Source organism: Triturus cristatus, chromosome 5_1 (genome assembly GCF_964204655.1).
Source record: "Triturus cristatus chromosome 5_1, aTriCri1.1, whole genome shotgun sequence".
NCBI lineage: Eukaryota > Metazoa > Chordata > Amphibia > Caudata > Salamandridae > Triturus > Triturus cristatus.
Window position 1 is genome coordinate 88,741,998 of NC_140587.1, and position 24,802 is coordinate 88,766,799.

General features: G+C 48.3%; 1 protein-coding gene across 4 annotated transcripts in view; it reads left to right on the top strand.

Moving 5' to 3' along the window:
• Nucleotides 1-24,802, top strand: part of LOC146830284 (fucolectin-5-like) — a 188,618-nt gene that overhangs the window by 10,287 nt on the left and 153,529 nt on the right. For all 4 annotated transcript variants that reach the window (XM_085604471.1, XM_085604473.1, XM_085604472.1 and 1 more), the window contains exon 2: nucleotides 23,309-23,385. In XM_085604471.1, coding sequence (XP_085460597.1) covers nucleotides 23,310-23,385 — 76 coding nt within the window. In that variant the 5' untranslated portion in view covers nucleotide 23,309. The remainder of the gene's footprint in view (nucleotides 1-23,308; nucleotides 23,386-24,802) is intronic.

Genomic DNA, 24,802 nt, shown 5'->3' on the forward strand with positions numbered 1-24,802 from the left:
TCATCCAGATTTGTGGGAGTCCACCAGGTAGATCCACACTAGAGTGGGGCTTAAGTTTGGCACTGTTGTCCTTCAAATACTGTTCTGCATACAAATTAGTCTGGTCAACAATCTCATCCAAAAATACATCGTCCATAAACAACTGAAAGAAATGTATGCGAAAAATGTTTTCAGTATTCACTCTACACCCCGTGATACCAGAAAAAGGAAGGCAACATTAGCTGCACCATGTTTGGGGCAACCCAGAGTTCGGCTCTTCTAATGGAAATCCTTCCAGCCCTGGACAGCAATCCAGATGCCTCTTGCAGCACTCATCAGTGTCCTCCTCTAAAAGAAGCACTTAATCTACACTAAACTTGGCTTAATCATCAGATAAATCCTCTCAGACACAAAATTCACTGCCAGAATCCTGAACTTCCTCCTCTGTCTCAGATGCAGAGTCATTCTCACAATCATGGTCGGAGGACAATTTGAAAAGCATACTAACAAGCTGCTGAGCATTAATCCATTGGTCAGCCATAATCCTTACTAACAAAAGTAACTTGACAAATAAGTCAACAATTACCAAAACTGTGTAAAATAAGTAAAACCAAAGTCTGACTTTATCAAACAGAAGGTAAATACTGGCCTATAGCAATTGCAAGATAACATCAATCAGTACAAAACACACAAAGACCTATATATTGTAAAATGATACCACTCTCTTGCCAGAGACAGCTAGACTCACCGATTCCTACACTGCACAGACACATTAAGCACCAATAATATCCCACTAAAAAGGAAAAACAAAGGAAAGTTACACCAAAGGCAACAAAATAAACTTTGTGCAAAAATCCAAGGATAAGTTCACACACAATCAAACAAAAGCAAACTATGCTGCTATTATTACAGCTTATTTGGAGTATACAGTACTAAAAACCTTTTCTATCCAAACACATGCAACTACATAAACTGCAGATATACCACTGCCGAAACGGCAAGCAGGTGTCCTAGCAAAGGGAAACAAAAGCTTTGCACTAGAATAAAAAGGAGAAAGAAAATATTACAATCACAAATGATGACAAGAAATAACACATTTAACATTATAAAGCACTATGAAGTCTTCCCATCACTATTCAAATGCTAGCCACACAGATTGTCAGCCAAACACCAGCCACAAAAGGTACCAGCCAAGCACCAGCTCACAAACACTGCCAGCCAAGTGCCAGTCCACGCTCACCACCACAGAAGCACCAGTTCACTCACACTGCGAGCCAAGAGCCCGTTCACGAGTTCCGCTAACCAAGCGACAATCCACGCACACCGCCAGCCAAGAGCCAGTCCAAGCACACAGCAAGCCAATTGTCAGTCCACACTCACCACCAACCAAGTGCCAGTCTACACACACCGCCAGCCAAGCTCTAGCCCACACACAGCAAGTACAAACAGATCATCAGCTGAACTCCTATTCACAGACACACACAGAAACATTCCCTGGTGATTAGAGATTTGCGACGTTCTGGGATGGACATAATAATATGGCCCATCTGCCCCTAAGGGTGGAAAAACCAGCCAAAAGACATGCCGCAAAAACGGGAGCAACCCTTTCCAAAGGGGCCTCCCCAATATATAAAAAAATAAAATCCTTGGTGACTAGTGGCTTTCTGCCTATGGGTCTAAAATTATAAACGCACAAAATACATAAATAAAGGAGAGTGACCCTTGCCCTAAGGGGCCACTCCCAAACTTTGCCAAATTAATTTCTTCCTGTTCGCTACTAGCTTCTAAATATATGGCTGATCTGTCCCCAGGATGGGGCATAAATGGCCAAAATACATGCCTCCTAATAAAGAGGAGTGACCTTTGCCAAAGGAGCCTATCCCCTACATGGCAAAATCAATTACCCCTTGGTGGCTAGTGGCTTTTCCCCCCTGGAGGGCAGATCTGCCTAAAAATATAGCTAGTCTGCCCAGAAGGGGAAAAGAAACAGCCAACATGCATGCCCCCTTATAAAGGGTAGCGACCCTTGCCCAACGGGCTGCTCCCCAACTTGGCCAAATTAATTATTGCCTGGTGACTAGTAGCTTCTGCCTCCCTTGGGGGCAAATCAACCAAACAATATCACCGATCTGCTCCCAAGGGAGGAAGAAACAGCCAAAATTCATGCCTCCTCTTAAAGGGATATGCAACAGAAACAATTGATGGAAGCAATGCTGGACAATGCAAACATTCACCCCCAGTCACAAGGATCTGGGTTTAATCCATCATTCTTTTGCTCACCACCCCAGTTTGGACCCAGTCAAATGCAAATCAGTCTTGACCCTGCTCCTTATTGGAACAGTCCAGCCCGAACTGCGAAGCCAGGTTACCCCTGGACTAGAAACAAGCATCCTGGGACCGGTTTCAGGGCATCACCCTTCATCAGCCAGGCTAGCCTGAATCCAGTGGTGTAGTGAGCACGGAACACACATCTGGGCATATCCTTTCCACTTAGGGCAACATATGCAAAAGAAACATTTGATGGACGGAATGCTGGGCAATTGAAACATTCACCCCCAGTCACAAGGATCTGGGTTTAATCCATCATTCTTTTACTCACCACACCACCCCAGTTTGGACCCAGCCATATGCAAATCAGTCTTGACCCTGTTCCTTATGGGAACAGTCCAGGCCGAACTGCCAAGCCAGGTCCTCTCTGGAATGGAAACAATCATCTTGGGACCGGTTTCAGGACATCACTATTTATCAGCCAGGCTTGCTTGACTCCAGTGGTGTAGTGAGCATGGGACACACGTCTGGGCATATCCTTTCCACTTAGTGCGACATATGCAAAAGAAAGAATTGATGGACGGAATGCTGGACAATGCAAACATTCACCCCCAGTCACAGGGATGTGGTTTAATCCATATTTCTTTTGCTCCCCACACCCCCCCTAGTTTGGACCCAGCCATATGCAAATTAGTCTTGACCCTGCTCTTTATGGGAACAGTCCAGCCCGAACTGCCATGCTAGGTCCTCCCTGGAATGGAAACAAGCATCCTGGGACTGGTTTCAGGGCATCACCCTTCATCAGCCAGGCTAGCTTGAATCCAGTGGTGTAGTGAGCACGGGACCCACGTCTAGGCATACCCTTCCCACTTAGGGCGACATATGCAAAAGAAACATTTGATAGACGGAATGATGGACAATGCAAAATTCACCCCCAGTCACAAGGATCTGGGTTTAATCCATCATTCTTTTTCTCACCACACCACTCTAGTTTGGACCCAGCCATATGCAAATCAGTCATGACCCTGTTCCTTATGGGAACAGTCCACTGCGAACTCCCAAGTCAGGTCCTCCCTGGAACGGAAACAAGCATCCTGGGACCGGTTTCAGGGCATCACCCTTCATCAGCCAGGCTAGCCTGAATCCAGTGGTGTAGTGAGCACGGGACCCACGTCTGGGCATACCCTTCCCACTTAGGGTGACATATGCAAAAGAAACATTTGATTGACGGAATATTGGACAATGCAAAATTCACCCCTGTTAGAAGGGGTTCCCCGGGGAGGCTGCGGAATGGGTTCCTGACCACCCTGAGGCCCACCCTTCCCAGATATAGGCCGAGCAGGAGCAGGGAGGCCCTTCCTGGAAGGGTCTCGCACCTAGGATCGCACGCGCTGTGCTACTTTCTCTTCGGATAGAGGGACACCACACAGTAGTCGTTATTAGGCTTTTATCGGTAGTTGTCAGGGATCTTTATGATCCGGCAGGCAGGTGCAGAATTAATGCCACAAGCGGCAGCGATCTTGTGATGAGGGAAAGGGGGTTGTGGAAATATGGATTTTTCTGATCAGTTATGTCCCCTATCTTGGACCCCAACGGTTTCATGTATGAATCACAAGTACATGTATGTTTCCTCCAGTTCCAGTTATGAAGACGCAAACACATGTGCGTCCACCGTCAACATGTCCTCTTTCAGATCAGCCATGAATGGGCCGGATATTCCATTCCTAAGTATGAAAGGCCACCGGCTTTATACAGTTCACTTATGCCATTTTACAGTCCAGGCAAGTAGGCCCTGATTCTGTCATCAAGCTTTTCTTGCTTTCTGTCTCTAAAGCTCCAGTTTGAGCCTGCATCTGTGACCATGAACTTTGTCTCATTCCCTGCGCGGCTCACGAAGCCTGACATCAGCCTGTTGCCTGCCAAGAAACTGTATTTCACCTTCGAAATTATCTGCTCCGCTCCCTGCCCAATGCATTCCTGCCTAGTAGTTTCAGTAAACATTCTTCCAGCTACCGAGCAAAGGCCCGGCTTCTCTGTCTTTATGCAAGTAATTCATAGCCTTATTATTATGGAAGACTTCTGCCCTCGCATCTAGTGTAGACACTTAGACGCTTGTACACGCACTAACAGTCAGTATAGTCAGTATAGAATAAGATTCTACTCTAAGAGACCTTTCCTTTGGATAACGTAGTTCTTTAAACATAGGATGTTAGATATGATTTGGGATTAGGTTGACTTGACCCTCCAGACTTCTGTCGCCACATGTAGAGCTAAATGTCAAGTCCCCTTCACCCCCTAGTCGCACGTCAATCATACGTCATGCTGCTGCACGCGCATCTCTGCCAAGTATTTCTGCTGACATTGCGAAATTATTTCATAGGTCCACCCATATGTGACATCACAACCAATGACGTTTCCTTGTTACTCCCAATTACGCCTCCTTCAGCTACGCATGTGAAATGTCATCTTTGCTATCAATTGTTACGCCTCTTGCATTTGCCTCACTGTAATGCCTATTGTATAAAAGTGATTAATTATCAATAATGTATGTACTTCACTTCCTGAACCTCCGTGGTGATGGAACTTGGAGGCCACGATTCGAATCGTCCATTGGAATAAAGCCCATTCCGAACCTCTAATACCACGGATTCTGCCTCTTATTTACTGAGCTATTTTTATTATGTTTCTGTATCAAATTAAGTCCCGGTAATTAAATTATTTACCACATGAATGGCGCCCGAACAGGGACACTTTCTCATCTCACGCGCCGGCGGTGCGTTGCAGGCCCGGTCTCCTGCCACAGCTGGACGGACAACAACGCGTACCAGCAGGATTTCCTGTATCTCCCTCCGGTCAAGCGGGGGCGACTGAGGCTGCGATCAACACCCAGACGAGGCGGTGAGAAGTGCGAAGTATCCCGACCAGAGCCTAGCTGAGAGAGCAAGATCCGAGGTATACAGAGGCCCACCAGGTTTCCGAAGCTCAGAAGTGTCCGAAGTTTTCGAGTCGAGTCCAGTCCGGTCCAGTTCAGTTCAGTTCCGTTCCGAGGCCTTCCGTTCCGAGCTACCCGGTGAGTACCATTACTGGGGAGGCGTTCTGGCGTGCACATAAGTTGTGCCGGTCCAGACGGGTTTGGGTACACAAATCCGGTCTGCACTGTTTTAGCAGTGTATCTGTACTGTTTAGCAGTATATCTAGTATATCAAGTATATATATTCAGAATAATTCCGATAATGCCGAGTATTATGTTTAGTGATTAAGTTTTCCTTAGATCGTTATCATCATTGTTTGCTCATTTAAATGTTAAATGTTAAATGTGTTAATACGTTCTGCATATTGTGGTATGAATGACTGTTCGTTATCGTGTTTATTGTATTAAGTTTGTTCAAGATCAAGTATCAGATCAGTTCTCAATATGCCGCTCTTTTCGAAATTAAGACAGATCACAACTAGAAAAGGGGTACTCGAAGAAGCTGTTCCTATTCCTCCTAGGGACACTCCAGGGTACTTCATGTATCATAAACACGGCTTAGACGCTATATCATTTTCTTGATTTATGGGTAGACTACACTAAGGAATTACCAGAAAGTCAGAGGTGGCCCGCAGCTGGGACCTGGGATGCAGAGTGCATCGTGAAAGTAGAGGAAGAATTATGGAAAAAGAAAGCTAGACAATCACAGAAAGACGCCATTGAATTATGGCGTAAAGAATCGTATAGACGTACAGAAAAAGCACGTAGACAGGAAGAGAAGAGTAAAGAGAATTCAAATGAAGTCCGAGAAAATCTATTAATTGAAGAAGGTACACGAGTGAAATCAGAACAAGTAGACAGACAAAGAAATGCCCTTATGAAGGGTATGTATCCCCTTCTGGCCGAGGGATTACCTAAGGCTACTGCGGGGATACCAAAAGACTTGCCACCCCCATTGTTTCCAATAAAAGTACATCCTAAAGGGCATCCTAGAACCGCAGAAGATGTTTTTCTTTCCTCATATTTAGATGACGCAGCTCCCGAGTATGCTAACCCCGCCCCACATAGACCGTTGGCCGGGGAGGTTCAACGCCAAGATCCTGTATCTGTATCTCTACAGCACCAAATCCTGACACAAGTTCCGGCAAGCACATCTGTTTCCACATCTGTTCCTACAGCTACTTCTATAGCTGTGCCCACACCTATAGTTGCTGTATCGCGTTCAACGAATCCTTTCACGCCCGATACCCCAGACGGGGCTACTGGAGGTGCTACCAATATTTTTTCTACGCCACCCAGAATAAATAAACTTACCTTTCAAGAATCAGCACATCCACGTACCCCCAAACTCATAAATGCCCGTACGCTTAAGGAACTTCTTATAGATTGTAGATATGACCCTGTGCCCGGCAAAGAGGACGAAATGATCATGGCATCATTACGTATCAGACGAGCCGCGGTGTATTTAGGGAAGTTACCAGGAATGACTATGCATCTAGATAATATATATCATTTTGTCCAAACAGGGCGAGATTCTGAATGTATTAACAGAGCTATGGAATACCAGAAAGTGGAAATACAGGGGGAACTGTTACGTTTCCTCATAAATTGTGTGATCAGAAATCAAGACCGACCGGGGGTAGACCCGGAAGCAATGCAAACTCTTACCAGATGGAGCCAGAATATATCAGAAGGGAGACATGATAAGCAAAACTGTATAATAGCCATGTGCCGAAAGATCCGTAAAGAAATAGAACGCCTACACGAAGAGAGATTAGCGGTAGACCAGTTCGAACAAAGCGAGGAGGAAGGATCAGGACTGCCCACAGGACAGTCAGAAACCATAGCCTATGTAGGTAGAGGAAGATCTTGTAATAATACTAGATGTTTTACTGACCCGATACGTCCGATATGTCCAGATAATAACAGGAATTTCCAAACACCTATAATAAATATAAAGTCCCCCGAGCATTCGTTCCAAGCCGCTGACAAATTACTCCGAGAACGAAGGGGTTATCATTTTCTCGATTCTATGGATGAACAAGAATTAGCCAGGTCAGCCGTTCATTGGGTTGACAGTCCCGGAAAGTATGATGATGATACCGTAGCCCACACATTTTTGAATCTCACCCCAGATGAACAGCGTTTAGCTGGGATTTATATGATTCAACAACTTCTTATACTATATAAAAACCAACATTCAGATCCTGGTCCCTTACCTGATATATTGACTGAATTACTCACGAATAGATGGAGAGGTTCAGGTACTAAGCTAATTAAAGAAATACTAGAATCAAGAAAGCAGTACATTCTTTTTGTATGTCCAGAACATGTCTCACTGCCCATCAAGGAAAGACCGATGTATTACATGGACAGACAGAATCCCTTACGAGAAGTACACCCAATAAAGGGCGAGGACAATCAGTTTAAACGTGTATTTGTATATACGCCCATATCGAAAATAGAATTGTTGGAAATGAAGAAAGTGGTACCCAGTCATGACAAAGACCCAGCGGGTTTCCACCGAGAAATTAAAGACATGTTACTCATGGGAGAGTACACCTATCCGGACATTATGACAATATTAAAGGTATTAATGCCTGCTGGCATTTATGAAAAACTCAAGGAAAAAGAGTGGGAGGTGGGAGACCAAAAGATAGACTGGACAGCATTAGAAAATGAAGAAAAGGCCCGAGGTCCAGGTTCGGGACTTGGGGACAAAACTAAAGCACTACCAGGTTTACTAGTACAGGTACTGCCACGTTTATTAACTACGAAAAAGGAAGACTGGGGTGCAATCTCAGCCTGTAAACAAAAGCAAGATGAAGACACTAGTGATTTCTATGCACGATTTGAGAAATGTTTTGGTATAAATAGTGGCATAAAAGCAAGTAGCGAATCATACCCACATCTGTTTGTGACAAAATTAGTTGAAAATTCCTTGCCCCAAGTGAAGAATAGAGTATTAAAATTCGAGAGTACCTGGCAAGGTAACACCCCATCACAAATGTTACAAATGTTACAGTATCATCACAATAGAATTAGAGAGGAACAAGATCATGAACAAAGACGCATGAAAGACACGAAAATGAAAATGCTAGTCTCCCAGACAGTTCCAGCTGAAGGACATAAAAAGGGCACGACACATTCCGGTGATTCAGCAGGACCTGTAAAAGGGACATGCAACTACTGTAAACAACCAGGTCATTATATACACGATTGCCCAGTCCTGAAGCGTAATATCGCCACAGGTATTACAAAAGAAAGACCACGGCCACTTAGACAGGATCAGAATGAACAAGGAGCCCCGCAGCATGCACAGTCCATGCCAGCTCCACAACAGTCTATACAGTTTGTGCCAGCTGCACCTGCGCTGCCTGTTGCTGCCACTCAAACCACGACACGACAGCTGTACCAGACCGCACAGTACGACTATCCTGATTATCAACGATATGCATGAACCAGCCTAGAGAGGGAAGATGACTTACCCCTTATCGAGGTCCCTGTAGACCAAGAAGGACCTTATGTACATAGTGAATTATTAGGCCAAGATAGAAAATTTTTACTCGATACAGGGGCAAGTCGAACAACCATAAAACGTAGTGAAGTTCCAGGGGCACCCCTCTCAGGCTCACAGAATATTTCCCTTGGTTTTTCAGGAAAACCTATTGTTAATGAAGTATCACAGCCTCTTCCACTTACGATAGGACCCTTGACCAGAACTACAGATTTATTGCTTACTAAATCATGTCCAGAAAACTTGTTAGGTATAAAAACACTGAAAGCTCTAGGAGCTATAATATGTTGTTCTCCGGAAGGAGTAAGATTGTTTTTACGTGACTTCAAAGGTCACTATGTGTCTCGAGACATGGATCCCCGACTGCAGACTTTACCTACACATCTATGGGCACAAGGCCCTACTGATGTTGGTTGCATGAATATTACACCATATCGAGTTACACTAAAGGCAGGAGTGGTACTACCACGAATGCGACAATACAAGTTACCACCAGATGCTGTAGTGGCTTTACTACAAATCATTGACGAGCTCATTGCCCAAGGAGTGGTTGTAGAAACAGACTCCAATGTATGTAATTCACCGATAATTCCGATTCTTAAACGAACAGATCCGAAGGCCCCGTCAGTATATCGATTGGTTATTGATCTGCGCGAATTAAACAAGTGCATTGTGCCACAATTCCCTGTGGTCCCAGATATCTCGTCATTACTGACAGCTATTGATTCTGAAGCAACATTCTTTACTGTAATTGATCTCAAGAATGCCTTTTTCAGCGTCCCTATAGATCCGGAAAGCCAATACTTGTTCGGATTTAGTTTAAATGGACGTAGCTTTAAATTCTCACGCGCACCTCAAGGATTTACAGAAAGCCCCAGCATCTATAGCCAAGCACTGAAACGAGAACTCGACAGTATCCACATGCCCGTAAACACTGCCCTGCTTCAATATGTCGATGATCTGCTGATCACCGCTAGAAGCGAACCTGAATGTGAGAAAGCATCACTGACAGTTTTACAATTTCTAGCCGAAAAAGGGCACAAGGTGTCCCCTTCTAAGCTGCAATTCTGTGTCCAGCGAGTTGTTTATCTTGGACACTCGCTGTCCAAGGAGGGAAGGCAGCTTACACCCGACCGCATTCAGTTAATAGCTAACATGCCAATACCCAAAACACAAAAGGAGGTGCGGGCTTTTATAGGCCTCACTTCATATTGTAGGCAGTGGATCCCTCAGTATGCATTTCTAGCAAAATCACTCATTCAATTGACAACACAGGAGGCAGCCACATCGACTGTTCTCCCTTGGACTCAGGAACATACACAAGCTTTTGAAAGTTTAAAGAAAGCTTTATGTCAAGCACCTGTCCTAGCAACACCATGTTACAGCAAACATTTTACACTCTTTGTTACAGAACGCGAAGGTACTGCCTTGTCAGTACTCACACAGGAACAAGCAGGATCACACAAACCGTGTGCTTATTTTTCTAGTACATTAGATCCCGTAGCTCAGGCTCTGCCTGCGTGCCTGAAATCAGTGGCAGCGACAGCTTTAGCAATCAGACAAAGCGATGCCATAGTGTTAGGACATCCATTGACAGTACAAGTACCACATGCAGTAGAGGTTCTCGTGAATCGAACGCAAACGCAACACTTGACTATAGCGCGACTTACAGGGTATGAATTAACATTGTTCCAGCCACATATAGAAATCAGACGTTGTAACACATTGAATCCTGCCACACTTTTACCCGTAATCGGAACAGACCCACTAGCTCATGACTGTATTGACGTTATTACAATCACGACGAAACCCAGACAAGACTTGACAGATGTTCCATTGTCAGACCCAGACCTGACGTTGTATGTAGATGGTTCATGTATGAGAACAAGTACAGGAGAGTTAGTGGCCGCTTACGCAGTCACAACAGACACTGAAATCATTGAAACAAATTGCATAAATACCTTGTCCGCTCAAGCAGCAGAGCTCGTCGCTCTGACGCAAGCCTGTATTCAAGCCACAAATAAAAGAGTCAACATATACACTGATTCACGTTATGCATTCGGAGTTGTACATGACTTCGGCGTGCTGTGGCGAGAGAGAGGTTATTTAACTTCTCACGGTGCCCACATTCAGCACGGACCCCTCATTCATGCCTTATTAGATGCAATACATCTACCCACTGCAATATCAATTATGAAATGTAAAGCTCATACGAAAGTTACTGATATCATTTCTCAAGGCAATGATCTAGCTGACAGAACAGCTAAACAGACGGCTCAAACTCAAACATCCGACATGACAAAGACAATAGTCCCGACGCCAACACATTGTATGACGATTAAAGATCCCACTCTTGATGTAATTGACATACAGACGCATGCTACACCAGACGAAATAAAGAAATGGACTGAATTAGGAGGGATTCAAACGGACCAAGGATGGATGACGAAGGAAAAATCTGTGTGGTTCCTTCCTGATTCAATGGTCCAAGTTATTATTAACACTATACATAGTCCAGCGCATCTAGGAGAAAAAGCTATGCTAGACAGCATTCAACACATTTGGTTCAATAAACATTTACGAGCAGCAGCTAAACAAAAAGTTCGTACCTGTATGATCTGTTGCCAGTTCAACCCAGGAAAAAGCGTTCCCGTAGAACAGGGTGGATTTCAGCCTCCTGATCACCCTTTTGAAATCCTTCAGATGGATTATATCCAGATGGAACGATGTCGAGGATTCAAATATGTTCTCGTAGTTGTCTGTGCTCTTTCCCGTTGGACAGAGGCATACCCGGTTTCAGATTACACTGCCCCGACTACTGCCAAACAGTTAGTTCGAGAATTCTTCCCACGATACGGTTTACCACGTGCTGTCTACTCAGATAACGGCCAGCCGTTCTCATCCGAACTAATGAAACACGTTTCACTTTTGTTAGGTTATCAGTGGAAATTCCACTGTGTCCGACACCCCGAGGCAGCAGGTCTCGTAGAAAGACATAATCAGATCCTGAAAATCAGATTGTCCAAAATATGCAGAGAGAAAGGTGTCGACTGGGTAGTAGCCTTACCAGTTGCACTCTTTTACATGAGAATGGTAGCACACTCTCGAACAGGGCTATCCCCGTATGAGGTGATCTTTGGCAGACCACCAAATATGTGGGGGACGCCTATACCACGTAAAATAACTGATGTTGACTGTAATATGCTGACGGATTACTTGGCTTCCTTGATGTCTGCACTACAATCTTGTCGTTCACAGGTAGCTGCAGCCTTTCCTGACAACACTGAGGTGAAACCCCATGACGTAATTCCAGGGGATCTCGTTTTAGTGAGGAACTTTGATCGAAAGACTCAGCTGGATCCTAGGTGGAAGTCGCCGCAATTGGTCCTGCTCACGACAAGGACAGCCGTGAAGATCGAGGGCAGAAAAGGCTGGATACATTCAAGTCATATCAAGAAATTTCATGGACTACCATCGGATATAAATGCCACACCTCGTGTGTCTTCACCCATTGACTCAAAACTTCCTTTTGTTGAATCAAGCAGTCACGAACAATATAAACTAAAACTCAGATCTAACCAGTCGGGAAATTTGATTGTTTAAGTCCTCTTCAAGGTGAAGCGGTTGAATTTGTCCCTGACATGTATCCCTTAGATCTGAATAGAGAAAACACCCGAAAAATGTTGAAACGACATGCATACTGTAAATCACTGCGTAGTCATTGCACAGTGACGTTATTAATCTTGTTTTTCTTAAGTCTTTTAATAATTACTGCAAGTATATTGTTGCACATATATTATCCTATTCCTAGACATGTTTATAATGTTACTGCTGAACATTCTTTTAGTGAATTACCTCCGCATGAGTTGTCTTATAGATTTGCGCTGCGCAATAATACGTTTATTAGTATGTTACATCATTCCCATCAGGTTAGCAATGCTACAAATTGTTGGATATGTGGCCGACTCCCTCCCTATCAGAATTATAAGGAATTCTACCTCTCTTTCCATACCCGTTCACACACAACGGCTCCTGTGGAGCATGGTTTAGTTTAATTAATTCCCTAGATTCAAATTCTGCAGTGTATGAAGACAACTGGGTATGGGGAAATTTGAACTTAGTTTTACTTAAAGTCTGCTACCCTAACAAGGAGGGACTTCCCAAGAGAACAGGAACTGATCTAGAAAATGAAGTATATGGATTAGGTAATTTTACGCTTAATCTTATGATCCTAAATGTCGAATCCGAAGCTACTCCAATTTTATCCGCCATGTCAGTATTTCCAGTAAAAGGTGAATTATGTGTAAGAAAGAATGGTTCCATACATATGGGCCATAGTAGATGCACCACTGTGATAGAATTTAGTGATCAGGGCAAGTCTACATTTAGAGCTTCCCGCCATTCCTATTTCATATGTGGTCAGACGGCATATGTACGTTTGCCTCTAGATTGGGATGGTACCTGCTACATTGGATTTCTTTTGCCACCTGTTTTCCTAGCTCCTCCTGATTATCACAGAAATACTCATTTAGTACACAATAGAGAAAGGAGAGATCTCCCAATAGTCGATTACACTGAAACAGCATGGGAAAAATACACAGATTTCAATAAAGGTCTCTTTCCCTATATAGGTACCGTTACTAATAGTAAGCTGATACGTAGATTAACTAGAACCCTTGAAGCAGTAGTGAACGAAACTATTTCCGCCTTAGGCAATTTAACAGAAGAACAGTCTGCTATGCGGATTGTTGTGCTTCAAAATCGTCTTGTCCTTGACGTCATCCTGGCCGATAGGGGCGGAGCTTGTAGGGTCATCGGATCAAGTTGTTGCATTTTCATACCAGAAAATTCGCCATCTGTATATAAAGCCATAACTCGCCTTCATAAGATTGTAAGCCAGATACACCAGAATCCAGGCACCTGGACTTGGTCCGGTTGGTTTTGGAGTGTATTATCTACCTTTGGATGGAAGGTCCTATCCTTCCTAGGTATTGGCTTCCTCATACTATTCAGTTGCTGTCTATGCCTACAATGTGGACCAGCGATCTGTGGCCTGTGTGCCACATCGTGTATTCCACCACCAAGATTTCATTCGTCCCAGAAGAAAAAAGAAGAACAAATGATGCTATATGAACAGATCAATGGATTAATGAAGATTGATATCTCTTGACGGGCAAGTAGGGGACAAGGAGGGAATGTGGAAATATGGATTTTTCTGATCAGTTATGTCCCCTATCTTGGACCCCAACGGTTTCATGTATGAATCACAAGTACATGTATGTTTCCTCCAGTTCCAGTTATGAAGACGCAAACACATGTGCGTCCACCGTCAACATGTCCTCTTTCAGATCAGCCATGAATGGGCCGGATATTCCATTCCTAAGTATGAAAGGCCACCGGCTTTATACAGTTCACTTATGCCATTTTACAGTCCAGGCAAGTAGGCCCTGATTCTGTCATCAAGCTTTTCTTGCTTTCTGTCTCTAAAGCTCCAGTTTGAGCCTGCATCTGTGACCATGAACTTTGTCTCATTCCCTGCGCGGCTCACGAAGCCTGACATCAGCCTGTTGCCTGCCAAGAAACTGTATTTCACCTTCGAAATTATCTGCTCCGCTCCCTGCCCAATGCATTCCTGCCTAGTAGTTTCAGTAAACATTCTTCCAGCTACCGAGCAAAGGCCCGGCTTCTCTGTCTTTATGCAAGTAATTCATAGCCTTATTATTATGGAAGACTTCTGCCCTCGCATCTAGTGTAGACACTTAGACGCTTGTACACGCACTAACAGTCAGTATAGTCAGTATAGAATAAGATTCTACTCTAAGAGACCTTTCCTTTGGATAACGTAGTTCTTTAAACATAGGATGTTAGATATGATTTGGGATTAGGTTGACTTGACCCTCCAGACTTCTGTCGCCACATGTAGAGCTAAATGTCAAGTCCCCTTCACCCCCTAGTCGCACGTCAATCATACGTCATGCTGCTGCACGCGCATCTCTGCCAAGTATTTCTGCTGACATTGCGAAATTATTTCATAGGTCCACCCATATGTGACATCACAACCAATGACGTTTCCTTGTTACTCCCAATTACGCCTCCTTCAGCTACGCATGTGAAATGTCATCTTTGCTATCAATTGTTACGCCTCTTGCATTTGCCTCACTGTAATGCCTATTGTATAAAAGTGATTAATTATCAATAATGTATGTACTTCACTTCCTAAACCTCCGTGGTGATGGAACTTGGAGGCCACGATTCGAATCGTCCATTGGAATAAAGCCCATTCCGAACCTCTAATACCACGGATTCTGCCTCTTATTTACTGAGCTATTTTTATTATGTTTCTGTATCAAATTAAGTCCCGGTAATTAAATTATTTACCACAGGGTAGCGGGACAGTCTTTCAATTAGTGTCTCTGCGAGGTATCCGGCGCACAGTTCTCAATCCTCGAGCTGGGGGGATGTTGCTTCTCTCGGCGATCTCGGCCGATTCTCTTGGAGGAGCGGGCCGCGAGTCACTCAGCAGGCACCGGAAGTTCTTAGTTCAGGGAGCCGCGACGGCGTCAGCAGGGCTCAGATGGTTCAGAGTTCGGGGAGCCGCAACAGTGTCAGCAGGGCTCAGATGGTTCAGAGTTCGGGGAGCCGCGACAGCGTCAGCAGGGCTCAGATGGTTCAGAGTTCGGGGAGCCGCGACAGCGTCAGCAGGGCTCAGATTGTTCAGAGTTCGGGGAGCCGCGACAGCGTCAGCAGGGCTCAGGTGGTTCAGAGTACGGATAGCGGTTCTTCTATTCGGTGAGCGATCGAGCCGCGACCAGGTCCGCAGGCTCTCGTCAGTCCAGGTCTTCTCTGCCTCTCGTCCCTTCAGCACCCCTTGTTATACTCCCCCTCCTCTTTGAAGTCCGGAGTCCTCGCGGAGAGGGGTCTCGTGCCTGGGGGGGAGGTGTCGGGGTTTCCTGTCGCTCAGCCCCTTGTTCTGTTCAGATGGGTCCGGGAGGGACCCCAGACGCCCAGCAGGAGAGGCGCCCACTCGCCGGGGGCCGGGTGGCCGATCGAAACCTCCCTCGGGAAGAGTCCAGAGGTGTGACAGAGTCGGCGCCTCTCGGTCTGGTTTTGGGGGGGGTTTCGTTCTCCCTCGGCCGGGCATGCATGTTGGGGATCTGGTCGGCCCTCGGGATGTTGGTCCACGGAGGCCGGAAGGCCGTGTCCACGAGGTTCGGCGTGGTTGTCGTGGAACTTGCTGGTCGGGAGGGCCCACGCCACGAGGCCGGTCTCACACGTGCCCCCCCAGCTGAAAGGCGGGGAGAACTACCCATCCACTTGGGAGTTCTCCTCGCTGAAGCGGAAGAATCGGGACAGGCCGTCCGCGTTGGCGTGGTCAGTCCCGGGGCGATGTTCCACAGTGAAAGATGGACCAGCGTAGCAGCTTGGGGTTTTCCCCTCGCATCTGCATCAACCACCGCAGGGGTCGATGGTCCGTTTGCACTCGGAAGTGTGTTCCGAACAGGTAGGGCCGTAGCTTTTTTAGGGCCCAGACTACGGCGAACGTCTCACGTTCAATCGTGCTCCACCGCTGTTCTCGGGGCAGTAACCTTCGGCTGATGAAGGCTATGGGCTGATCTATGCCCTTGTCGTCGTATTGTGAGAGGACTGCCCCGATGCCGTGTTCCGAGGCGTCCGTCTGGACCACAAACTCCTGGGCGTAGTCGGGTGCTTTGAGTACTGGAGCCGCGCACATTGCGGCCTTTAGGGTGTCGAATGCCTTCTGGCAGGCGGGAGTCCAGTGTATTTTCTTGGGGTGTTTTTTGGAGGTTAGCTCTGTGAGAGGGCCTGCGATGCTGCCATAGTTTTTAATGAACCTTCGGTAGTAGCCGGTGAGGCCCAGGAAAGCTCGGACTTCCGTTTGGGTGGTAGGGGGTTCCCAGGACAAGATGGCATCGATCTTCGGCTGGAGGGGGGCGACCTGCCCACTCCCCACTTGGTGCCCCAGATAAGTTACGGAGCCGTGCCCAATTTGACATTTGCCAGCTTTGATGGTGAGGCCGGCCCGGCGTAGAGCCAGCAGGACTTGACGGAGGTGCTCGGTCCACTGGGAGCTGAAGACCGCTATGTCGTCAAGGTATGCTGCGCTGAACCCCTCTAGTCCGGCCAGGACCCTGTTCACCAGCCGCTGGAAGGTGGCCGGGGCATTTTTCATTCCGAACGGCATCACCCTAAAGCGGTAGTGCCCATCCGGGGTGGAGAAGGAGGAGCGCGCCTTGGCTCCCTCGGTGAGGGCAATCTGCCAGTACCCACTGGTCAGGTCGAAGGTGCTGAGGTAGCAGGCGGCCCCAAGGCGGTCAATGAGTTCGTCGGCATGGGGGATAGGGTGAGCGTCTGCTCGGGTGACCGCATTGAGGCCTCGGTAGTCCACGCAGAATCTCAACTCGGGGGCAACACCCGGGGTAGTCGCCTTCGGAACCAGGACTACCGGGCTAGCCCAGGGGCTGTCAGAAGGTTCAATCACCCCAAGGTCCAGCATCTTTGCCACCTCGGTCTGGATGCAGGTCCGGACCCGATCTGGGACCCGGTAGGCCCGATGTCTCACTGGCGGGCTGTCTCCGGTGTCCACGTCGTGGACACACCAGCTGGTGGCCCCGGGGGTCAGGGAGAAGAGATCCGCGAACTGCCCAAATAGCTGGCGGCAGTCGTTGGTCTGTTGGGCTGTGAGGGCGGTCGACAGTTTCACCCCCTCCATGGATCCATCGGCTTCCTTCGCCCCCAGGAGGTCTGGGAGGGGCTCGGTGTCTTCTTCGGCCCCATCGTCGGTGGCCAGGAGTAGACTTAATTCGGTCCGCACAAAGTGGGGCTTGAGGCGGTTCACATGGAGAACCCGGAGGGGGTTCCGCGGGACTGCACATCGATGAGATAGGTGACTTGGCTCTTCCGCTCGACCACCATGAAGGGCCCAGTCCATTTATCTTGGAGAGCGCAGGGTCTCACCGGGGCCATGACCCAGACTTGTTGGCCCGGCTGAAACTCGACCAGCGTAGCATTCTGGTCATACCAGCGCTTCATCTCTTCTTGACTGGCCTCGAGGTTTGCTTCTGCGAGTTCCCTGAATTTTCGGGTCTGGTTGCGGAGCGCTAGGATGTATCGGAACACATCTGGAGGGGTCCCCCGGGGGGTTGCTTCCCACCCCTCCTTGACCAGGCTCAGGGGTCCTCGGACGGGGTGTCCATATAACAGTTCGAATGGGCTGAACCCCAGGGATTTTTGGGGGACCTCGCGGTAGGCGAACAGGAGACATGGGAGGAGGACGTCCCACCTCCGGCGTAGGGGTGCTACTAGTACTCGGGCCGATCCCAACTCGGCCGACTTCTGTTCACGGTACAGCAGTCCGTTCTCCCAGTATACCCAGTGGGTGCCAGTCTGGTCGCCGGCTGCTTGGGCCTCGGCCTGTTGTCGGGGTCCAATGAGGGACGGGCAGGTGGATTGTTCTTGGCAGAACTCTTCACGGGAGGGGCCCCCTTCGCAGGGCCACGGGGCTAGTTCTGGCAAGTCCCCGAGTTGGGTCGGTGTTGCGGGGTCGGAAGGCCCGGATTCTTCGCTGGGAGCGGTTGGTTCGTCCAGGAGGGGGTCGTTGGCCCCTGGTGGGGTATCCTGGCTCTCGGGGGTGGTGGCGGTGTTCAGGGGCATGGCCTCTCCCCCCTCGGAGGGAGGTGCTCGGAGAGTCATCGAGCGCGTGGTGGCGCATACCCACTCGGGTAGGCCCATCATTTCTAGGTGGGCCCTTCGCTCCACTTGTCCCCACGGGGAGTTCTCCAGGTCGTTGCCCAGGAGGCAGTCCACGGGCTGGGAGGTTCTGACCGCTACTTTTAACTTGCCAGTGACTCCCCCCCATTCGAAGGGGACTAGGGCCATCCGGCAGAGGCTCTCGGAATTGTCTGATGAGATGACGGGGCAAAAGGCGTCAGGCAGGATTTGGTCCTCAGAAATCAGGTGACAGTGGACCGTCGTGACACTCGCCCCCGTGTCCCGGAGCCCCTCGATGCGGTGACCATTGACCGTCACCTGCTGTCGGTACTTCTTCGTGTTGGCGGGCAGGGGCGTTCCGGGGACCATCTCCCGGTCCCCTAGGGAGACCAAGGCCATGGCGGCTGGTTCCCATTCTTCGGAGTCTTCCATCTCTTCTCCCAGGGCTACAGAGGCCATCTGCCGAGCCGGCGGGGTTGTGGTGGTGGTCCGCTGGTACAGGGGACACTGAGGGTCACTGGCATAGTGTCCGGTCTGCTGGCAGCGGAAACATGTGATCCTCCCCCGGGGTCCCGGCCTCCCTGGTGGCCCAGTGCTGGCCGGAGGCGGAGCTGGGAAGGGCGGAGATTGTCCTCGGGGAGGGCTGAGCGGGGATCCCCCCGGGAGCTCCCTTTGCCGGCTTTGGTTCCCTCCGCCCCTCTGGCGGGGGGGTCCCTGATTGTGGCGACCGTAGTCTCCCACGGGGCCCCGGGAGGTCCAGGTGTTCACCCACCGGTCAGCTTCGACAGCCAGTTTCCGAGGGTCTGTGAGTTTGCTGTCCAGGAGGTGCTGGCGTAGCTCTACGAAGCAATTAGCGGCCAAGTGTTCCCATGCGATCAGGTCGAACAGCTCCTCAAAGGTGGAGACCTTGCTGCCCTTGATCCATCCGTCCAAGGCCTGGCTGTAAAAGTTCACGTACTGCACCCATGTGGTACCGGGTATCTTTTTGCAGTCTCTAAACCGTTGCCGGTACATTTCAGGGGTGAGCCCATATCTGGCTACCAGGGCCTCTTTCATGTGGCTGTAGGAGTTCATCACGGTGGAGGGCAGGTCCAGCAGGGTATCTCTCCCCTCGCTCAGGAACCGGCCCCACAGCCCAGCCCCCCAGTCTTTCTGCGGGACTCGGTGAGAGGTCATGGCGACTTCGTAGGCCTTGAACCATTGCTGAATGTCGTCGTTCTTATAGTACTCTTTCACCACATCTTTGGGGATGTGGACCTTTCGTTCCACGGTGGGGGAGATGGGTTGCGTTTCCGAGGGTCGGGTCTCCGCCCGCTTGGCCTGCAGCTCGATCTCCTTCAGGCTGCGTTCGTGCTCTAGTTGGAGTTTCTTTTCTTCGTGTTCTCTCTGTCTTTTCTTTACTTCTAGTTCCCCGTGTAGGCGTAATTGTTCCACTGCTAGTTTTTTCTCAGCTAGTTTTATCTCTCCTTCGATTTTTAGTTTTGCTAGTTCCAGTTCGTGGTTGCGACTTCTTTCTCGGTCCGCTAGTTCCTCTGGGGATAGGCCCCCTCGGGAGCGCCGTTCCTCCCTGGGCTGCTTCGTGGTTCGTTGGGGTGCTCTCCTTCTGCTTGTGACCGGAGAGTTTCTGCCTCGACCCAGGTCTTTAATGCCCCCTGGAAGTCCTCTTTCGTGCTTAGTCCGGTGGTAGCGATTCCAAAGTCTTTGCAAAATTGTTTCAGTTCTCGGTGCGTGTACGATTCTAACTGGTCCTTTTGAAATGCCGTGCTTGGGTTGGTGCCTGCGGCACCTAGGGAAGTTTCTCCTTCCATTCTTCTTGGTGGTGCGTCAGCCGTTTACTGCACGATCTCTAGGTGTTGGCTCGGATCCCGTCGCCTGCCACCAAATGTTAGAAGGGGTTCCCCGGGGAGGCTGCGGAATGGGTTCCTGACCACCCTGAGGCCCACCCTTCCCAGATATAGGCCGAGCAAGAGCAGGGAGGCCCTTCCTGGAAGGGTCTCGCACCTAGGATCGCACGCGCTGCGCTACTTTCTCTTCGGATAGAGGGACACCACACAGTAGTCGTTATTAGGCTTTTATCGGTAGTTGTCAGGAATCTTTATGATCCGGCAGGCAGGTGCAGAATTAATGCCACAAGCGGCAGCGATCTTGTGATGAGGGAAAGGGGGTAGCGGGACAGTCTTTCAATTAGTGTCTCTGCGAGGTATCCGGCGCACAGATCTCAATCCTCGAGCTGGGGGGATGTTGCTTCTCTCGGCGATCTCGGCCGATTCTCTTGGAGGAGCGGGCCGCGAGTCACTCAGCAGGCACTGGAGGTTCTTAGTTCAGGGAGCCGCGACGGCGTCAGCAGGGCTCAGATGGTTCAGAGTTCGGGGAGCCGCGACAGCGTCAGCAGGGCTCAGATGGTTCAGAGTTCGGGGAGCCGCGACAGCGTCAGCAGGGCTCAGATTGTTCAGAGTTCGGGGAGCCGCGACAGCGTCAGCAGGGCTCAGATGGTTCAGAGTTCGGGGAGCCGCGACAGCGTCAGCAGGGCTCAGATGGTTCAGAGTTCGGGGAGCCGCGACAGCGTCAGCAGGGCTCAGGTGGTTCAGAGTACGGATAGCGGTTCTTCTATTCGGTGAGCGATCGAGCCGCGACCAGGTCCGCAGGCTCTCGTCAGTTCAGGTCTTCTCTGCCTCTCGTCCCTTCAGCACCCCTTGTTATACTCCCCCTCCTCTTTGAAGTCCGGAGTCCTCGCGGAGAGGGGTCTCGTGCCTGGGTCGAGGTGTCTGGGTTTCCTGTCGCTCAGCCCCTTGTTCTGTTCAGATGTGTCCGGGAGGGACCCCAGACGCCCAGCAGGAGAGGCGCCCGCTCGCCGGGGGCCGGGTGGCCGATCGAAACCTCCCTCGGGAAGAGTCCAGAGGTGTGACAGAGTCGGCGCCTCTCGGTCTGGTTTTGGGGGGGGGTTTCGTTCTCCCTCGGCCGGGCATGCGTGTTGGGGATCTGATCGGCCCTCGGGATGTTGGTCCACGGAGGCCGGAAGGCCGTGTCCACGAGGTTTGGCGTGGTTGTCGTGTAACTTGCTGGTCGGGAGGGCCCACGCCACGAGGCCGGTCTCACAACCCCCAGTCACAAGGATCTGGGTTTAATCAATCATTCTTTTGCTCACCACACCACCTCAGTTTAGACCCAGCCATATGCAAATCAGTCTTGACCCTGTTTCTTATGGGAACAGTCCAGCACGAACTGCCAAGCCAGGTCCTCCCTGGAACGGAAACAAGCATCCTGGGACCGGTTTCAGGGCATCACCCTTCATCAGGCAGACTAGCTTGAATCCAGTCGTATAGTGAGCACGGGCCCAACGTCTGGGCACACCCTTCCCACTTAGGGTGACATATGCAAAAGAAACAATTTATGGACGGAATGCTGGATAATGCAAACATTCACCCCCAGTCACAAGGATCTGAGTTTAATCCTTCCCACTTAGGGCGACATATGCTACCCAAAACCGGTCCTAGGATGCTTGTTTCAAGTCCAGGGAGGACCTGTCCTGGCAGTTCGGACTGGACTTTTCCCATGGGGCACAGGGTCATGACTGATTTGCATATGGCTGGATTCAAACTGGAATGGCATGGTGAGCAAAAAAAACTATGGATTTCGGCCCAGATCTCTGTACTGGGGTGAGTGTATGACATTGTTCTGCATTCTGCCCATCAATTGGTGTTTTTGCATTCCTCTTAAAGGGATATCATTACTTGCCCAAGGGACAGCTCCCCAAAAAGGCCAAACATTTATTAATTGGTAGGCTATTGGTTACTGCCCCCCCCGGTGTAAGATCACCCTAAAAATGTGGCCGGTCTGCCAAAAGGAGTCAGACTCTGCCAAAATAGACAGCCCCTCAAGGGGCTGCTCCCTAATGCAATTTTACAGGCAACCTAAAAATCGGGTTTCACATAATACATTCTGAAAGATCTAAAATGCACCTGCACATGCAATTTAACTAATCATACTATTATGAGAGAGAGTATTCTAGGTGGAATAAACCATTATTAATTTAATTGTTGACATTTCATTACATTAGGTTTCTTGGTAATGAGCAGCTAATATACTGGAATTGCATGTCCATATGTTCTACAGTCTCAATAAATCCTGTAACTCAGATACAGTATTTGTTGTGTAAAGGGGGCTTACTGAATATATAATTCTTAAAGGTTCCTACAGTTTGACAGGGTAATATATGAGGGGGGAATCTGAGCGAAGATGGGGTATGTGGGAGATGAGGCTGGTTAAGGTTATGGGATGGTATATGCCCATGTATTTGATTGTATTTTATCTCATAGGGGAGATGATTGGGTATGTGGAAGAGGACAAGGTTCAAAGGGTTAGACACATCTTCAGTTTGAGGATTCCTTTTCTCCTATAGGATCAGAAGAGGGCCAATGGTGGAAGAGGAGGAAGGTCAAGGGAGGGAGCTGGCACATGTTTATCTGTGTGGTTCCTTTTCTCCCATAGGATAGGATGAGAGGAAGCATAGATGAGATGGGTCATAGGGGTGGGCTGACACTTGTCCATGTATAAGGCTCCTTTCCTCCCACAGGATAGGGCTCATGGAGGAGTGTGCACAATATTAGAAAATTGGAATACTAACCTTGGCTTTGTCGAGTGATGTGCTACTTGCTGCCAAAAACACTTTAGTGGCTCATCAGGGGTCATAAGCAACATGAAAATACATTTACAAATTGCAATATGTTTACCTATTTGGTTCCTTTCTATCTGATAGGTCAGGGTGGGGTGGTGTGTGAGAGAGGATGGATTTCAGGGGTGTGGACGGTCAAGTGTTCATCTATATGATTCTTTTTCTCCTGCAGAATGGGGGTCACCATTCTTCTGCTTGTGCTTTTGGGAATAATTCAAGGAGTTGAAAGCTGTTATCCATATCCTGGTGGTAAGGAAAAGCTGATATTATTTCATGAAATATTTGAAACTGAACATCGTTTTTAGGTTTTGCCTGCAGGCAGTGTGGATTAGCTGTCAATTGGTGGGGATCTAATGTGTACAAAAAATCTCTCTAAAAAGTGACCTTTAGCCCACCCATTGTGTGCCATTTATTAGTACCATTATCACTCTTCTTAGCAGTCTTCTAATTTAGCAATTTTAATGAGAATTGGTCCCTCCAGGAAGGGTATCAGAACAATGGTACACAGAACAACAATAAGCCCTGTGATGACATTCTCCTCAATGGAGATCAGTACATTTATTAGATATAAAACACAATTAAAGGAACAGAAGGAAAACATTATATTCAAAATTAAGTGGGTAAAAAGGTTGGAAGTCAGCCGATTTCCAGACCTCAGGCATTTAGGTACATGGTGACTTTATGAGGGAATACAAATTCAAGCAGTCAATATTAAACAAAGATCTTATGCTCCACCTGAAAATCAAAATTAAACAATTTTGGAGTCAAGATGTGAAGGTCGACAACATTTTGATCCCCAGTAGAATTTGGAGATCATCATCAGGACACAAATTATTATACCCGAGTGATAGCCTGTACATGGAAAGCGTGAAAGAGGTTTAAGACAAGGAGGGAGAGAGAAAAAGAGAAAATTAATGAGAATATGGTGGTTCTGAGTACGTCTGCTTGGACAGAATGCCTGTACGTATTGCTGAGCCGTTACCAGAGAGAGGTGATCAGGACAAAAGTGCTAATGCGCCCCGCTGGTTGGAAAACAATCATAATTGGTGCCAGTGAATAAAATAACTGTGAAAATCCTAGGGTTCTTGTGGTTGTGACTAAACCCGTCACTAATGGGGGCGAGTGAGAGCAAGGTCATGCCAAGAATAGAGGCTGCTAACCTGTGAAGATACATAATGCAGGGTCCTGGGAGATCTAGGAATAGCACACGCAGGGGACAACGGGCAACGTGCAGCCGTGACCCGGGGTTTTAGGGTGGCTGAAGAGCAAGCGTCAGTTTGAGGGGGGAGTTAGAATGCAAGATGAAATAGTTGTTACAAAGGCAATAATTACAGAGAGGTGCCCTAAAAAACGAAATTGAGTTGAGGTCATATGTGAAAGTAGGGCAATAGACATGAATGATAAGTAGTGGTGTGGTAAATACTGGAATGTATCAGGAAATGATTCACAGTTTAGCTCAAATTGGTCCAATCCTCTGTTCTGTTTAGTCCAGTATGCAAACTGTTGGTCCTCAAAATCCGTTTCAGGTGCTCTTTGTTGAGGATGTTGCTGATGTCTGTGCTTCATGGTGGTGGCCTAATTATGCTGATGACTTGCCATTTTAAGTCATCTTCTGTGTGTGTGTGGTCTCTGAAATGATCCACAAGAGGAGCATTGGGTGTTTTAC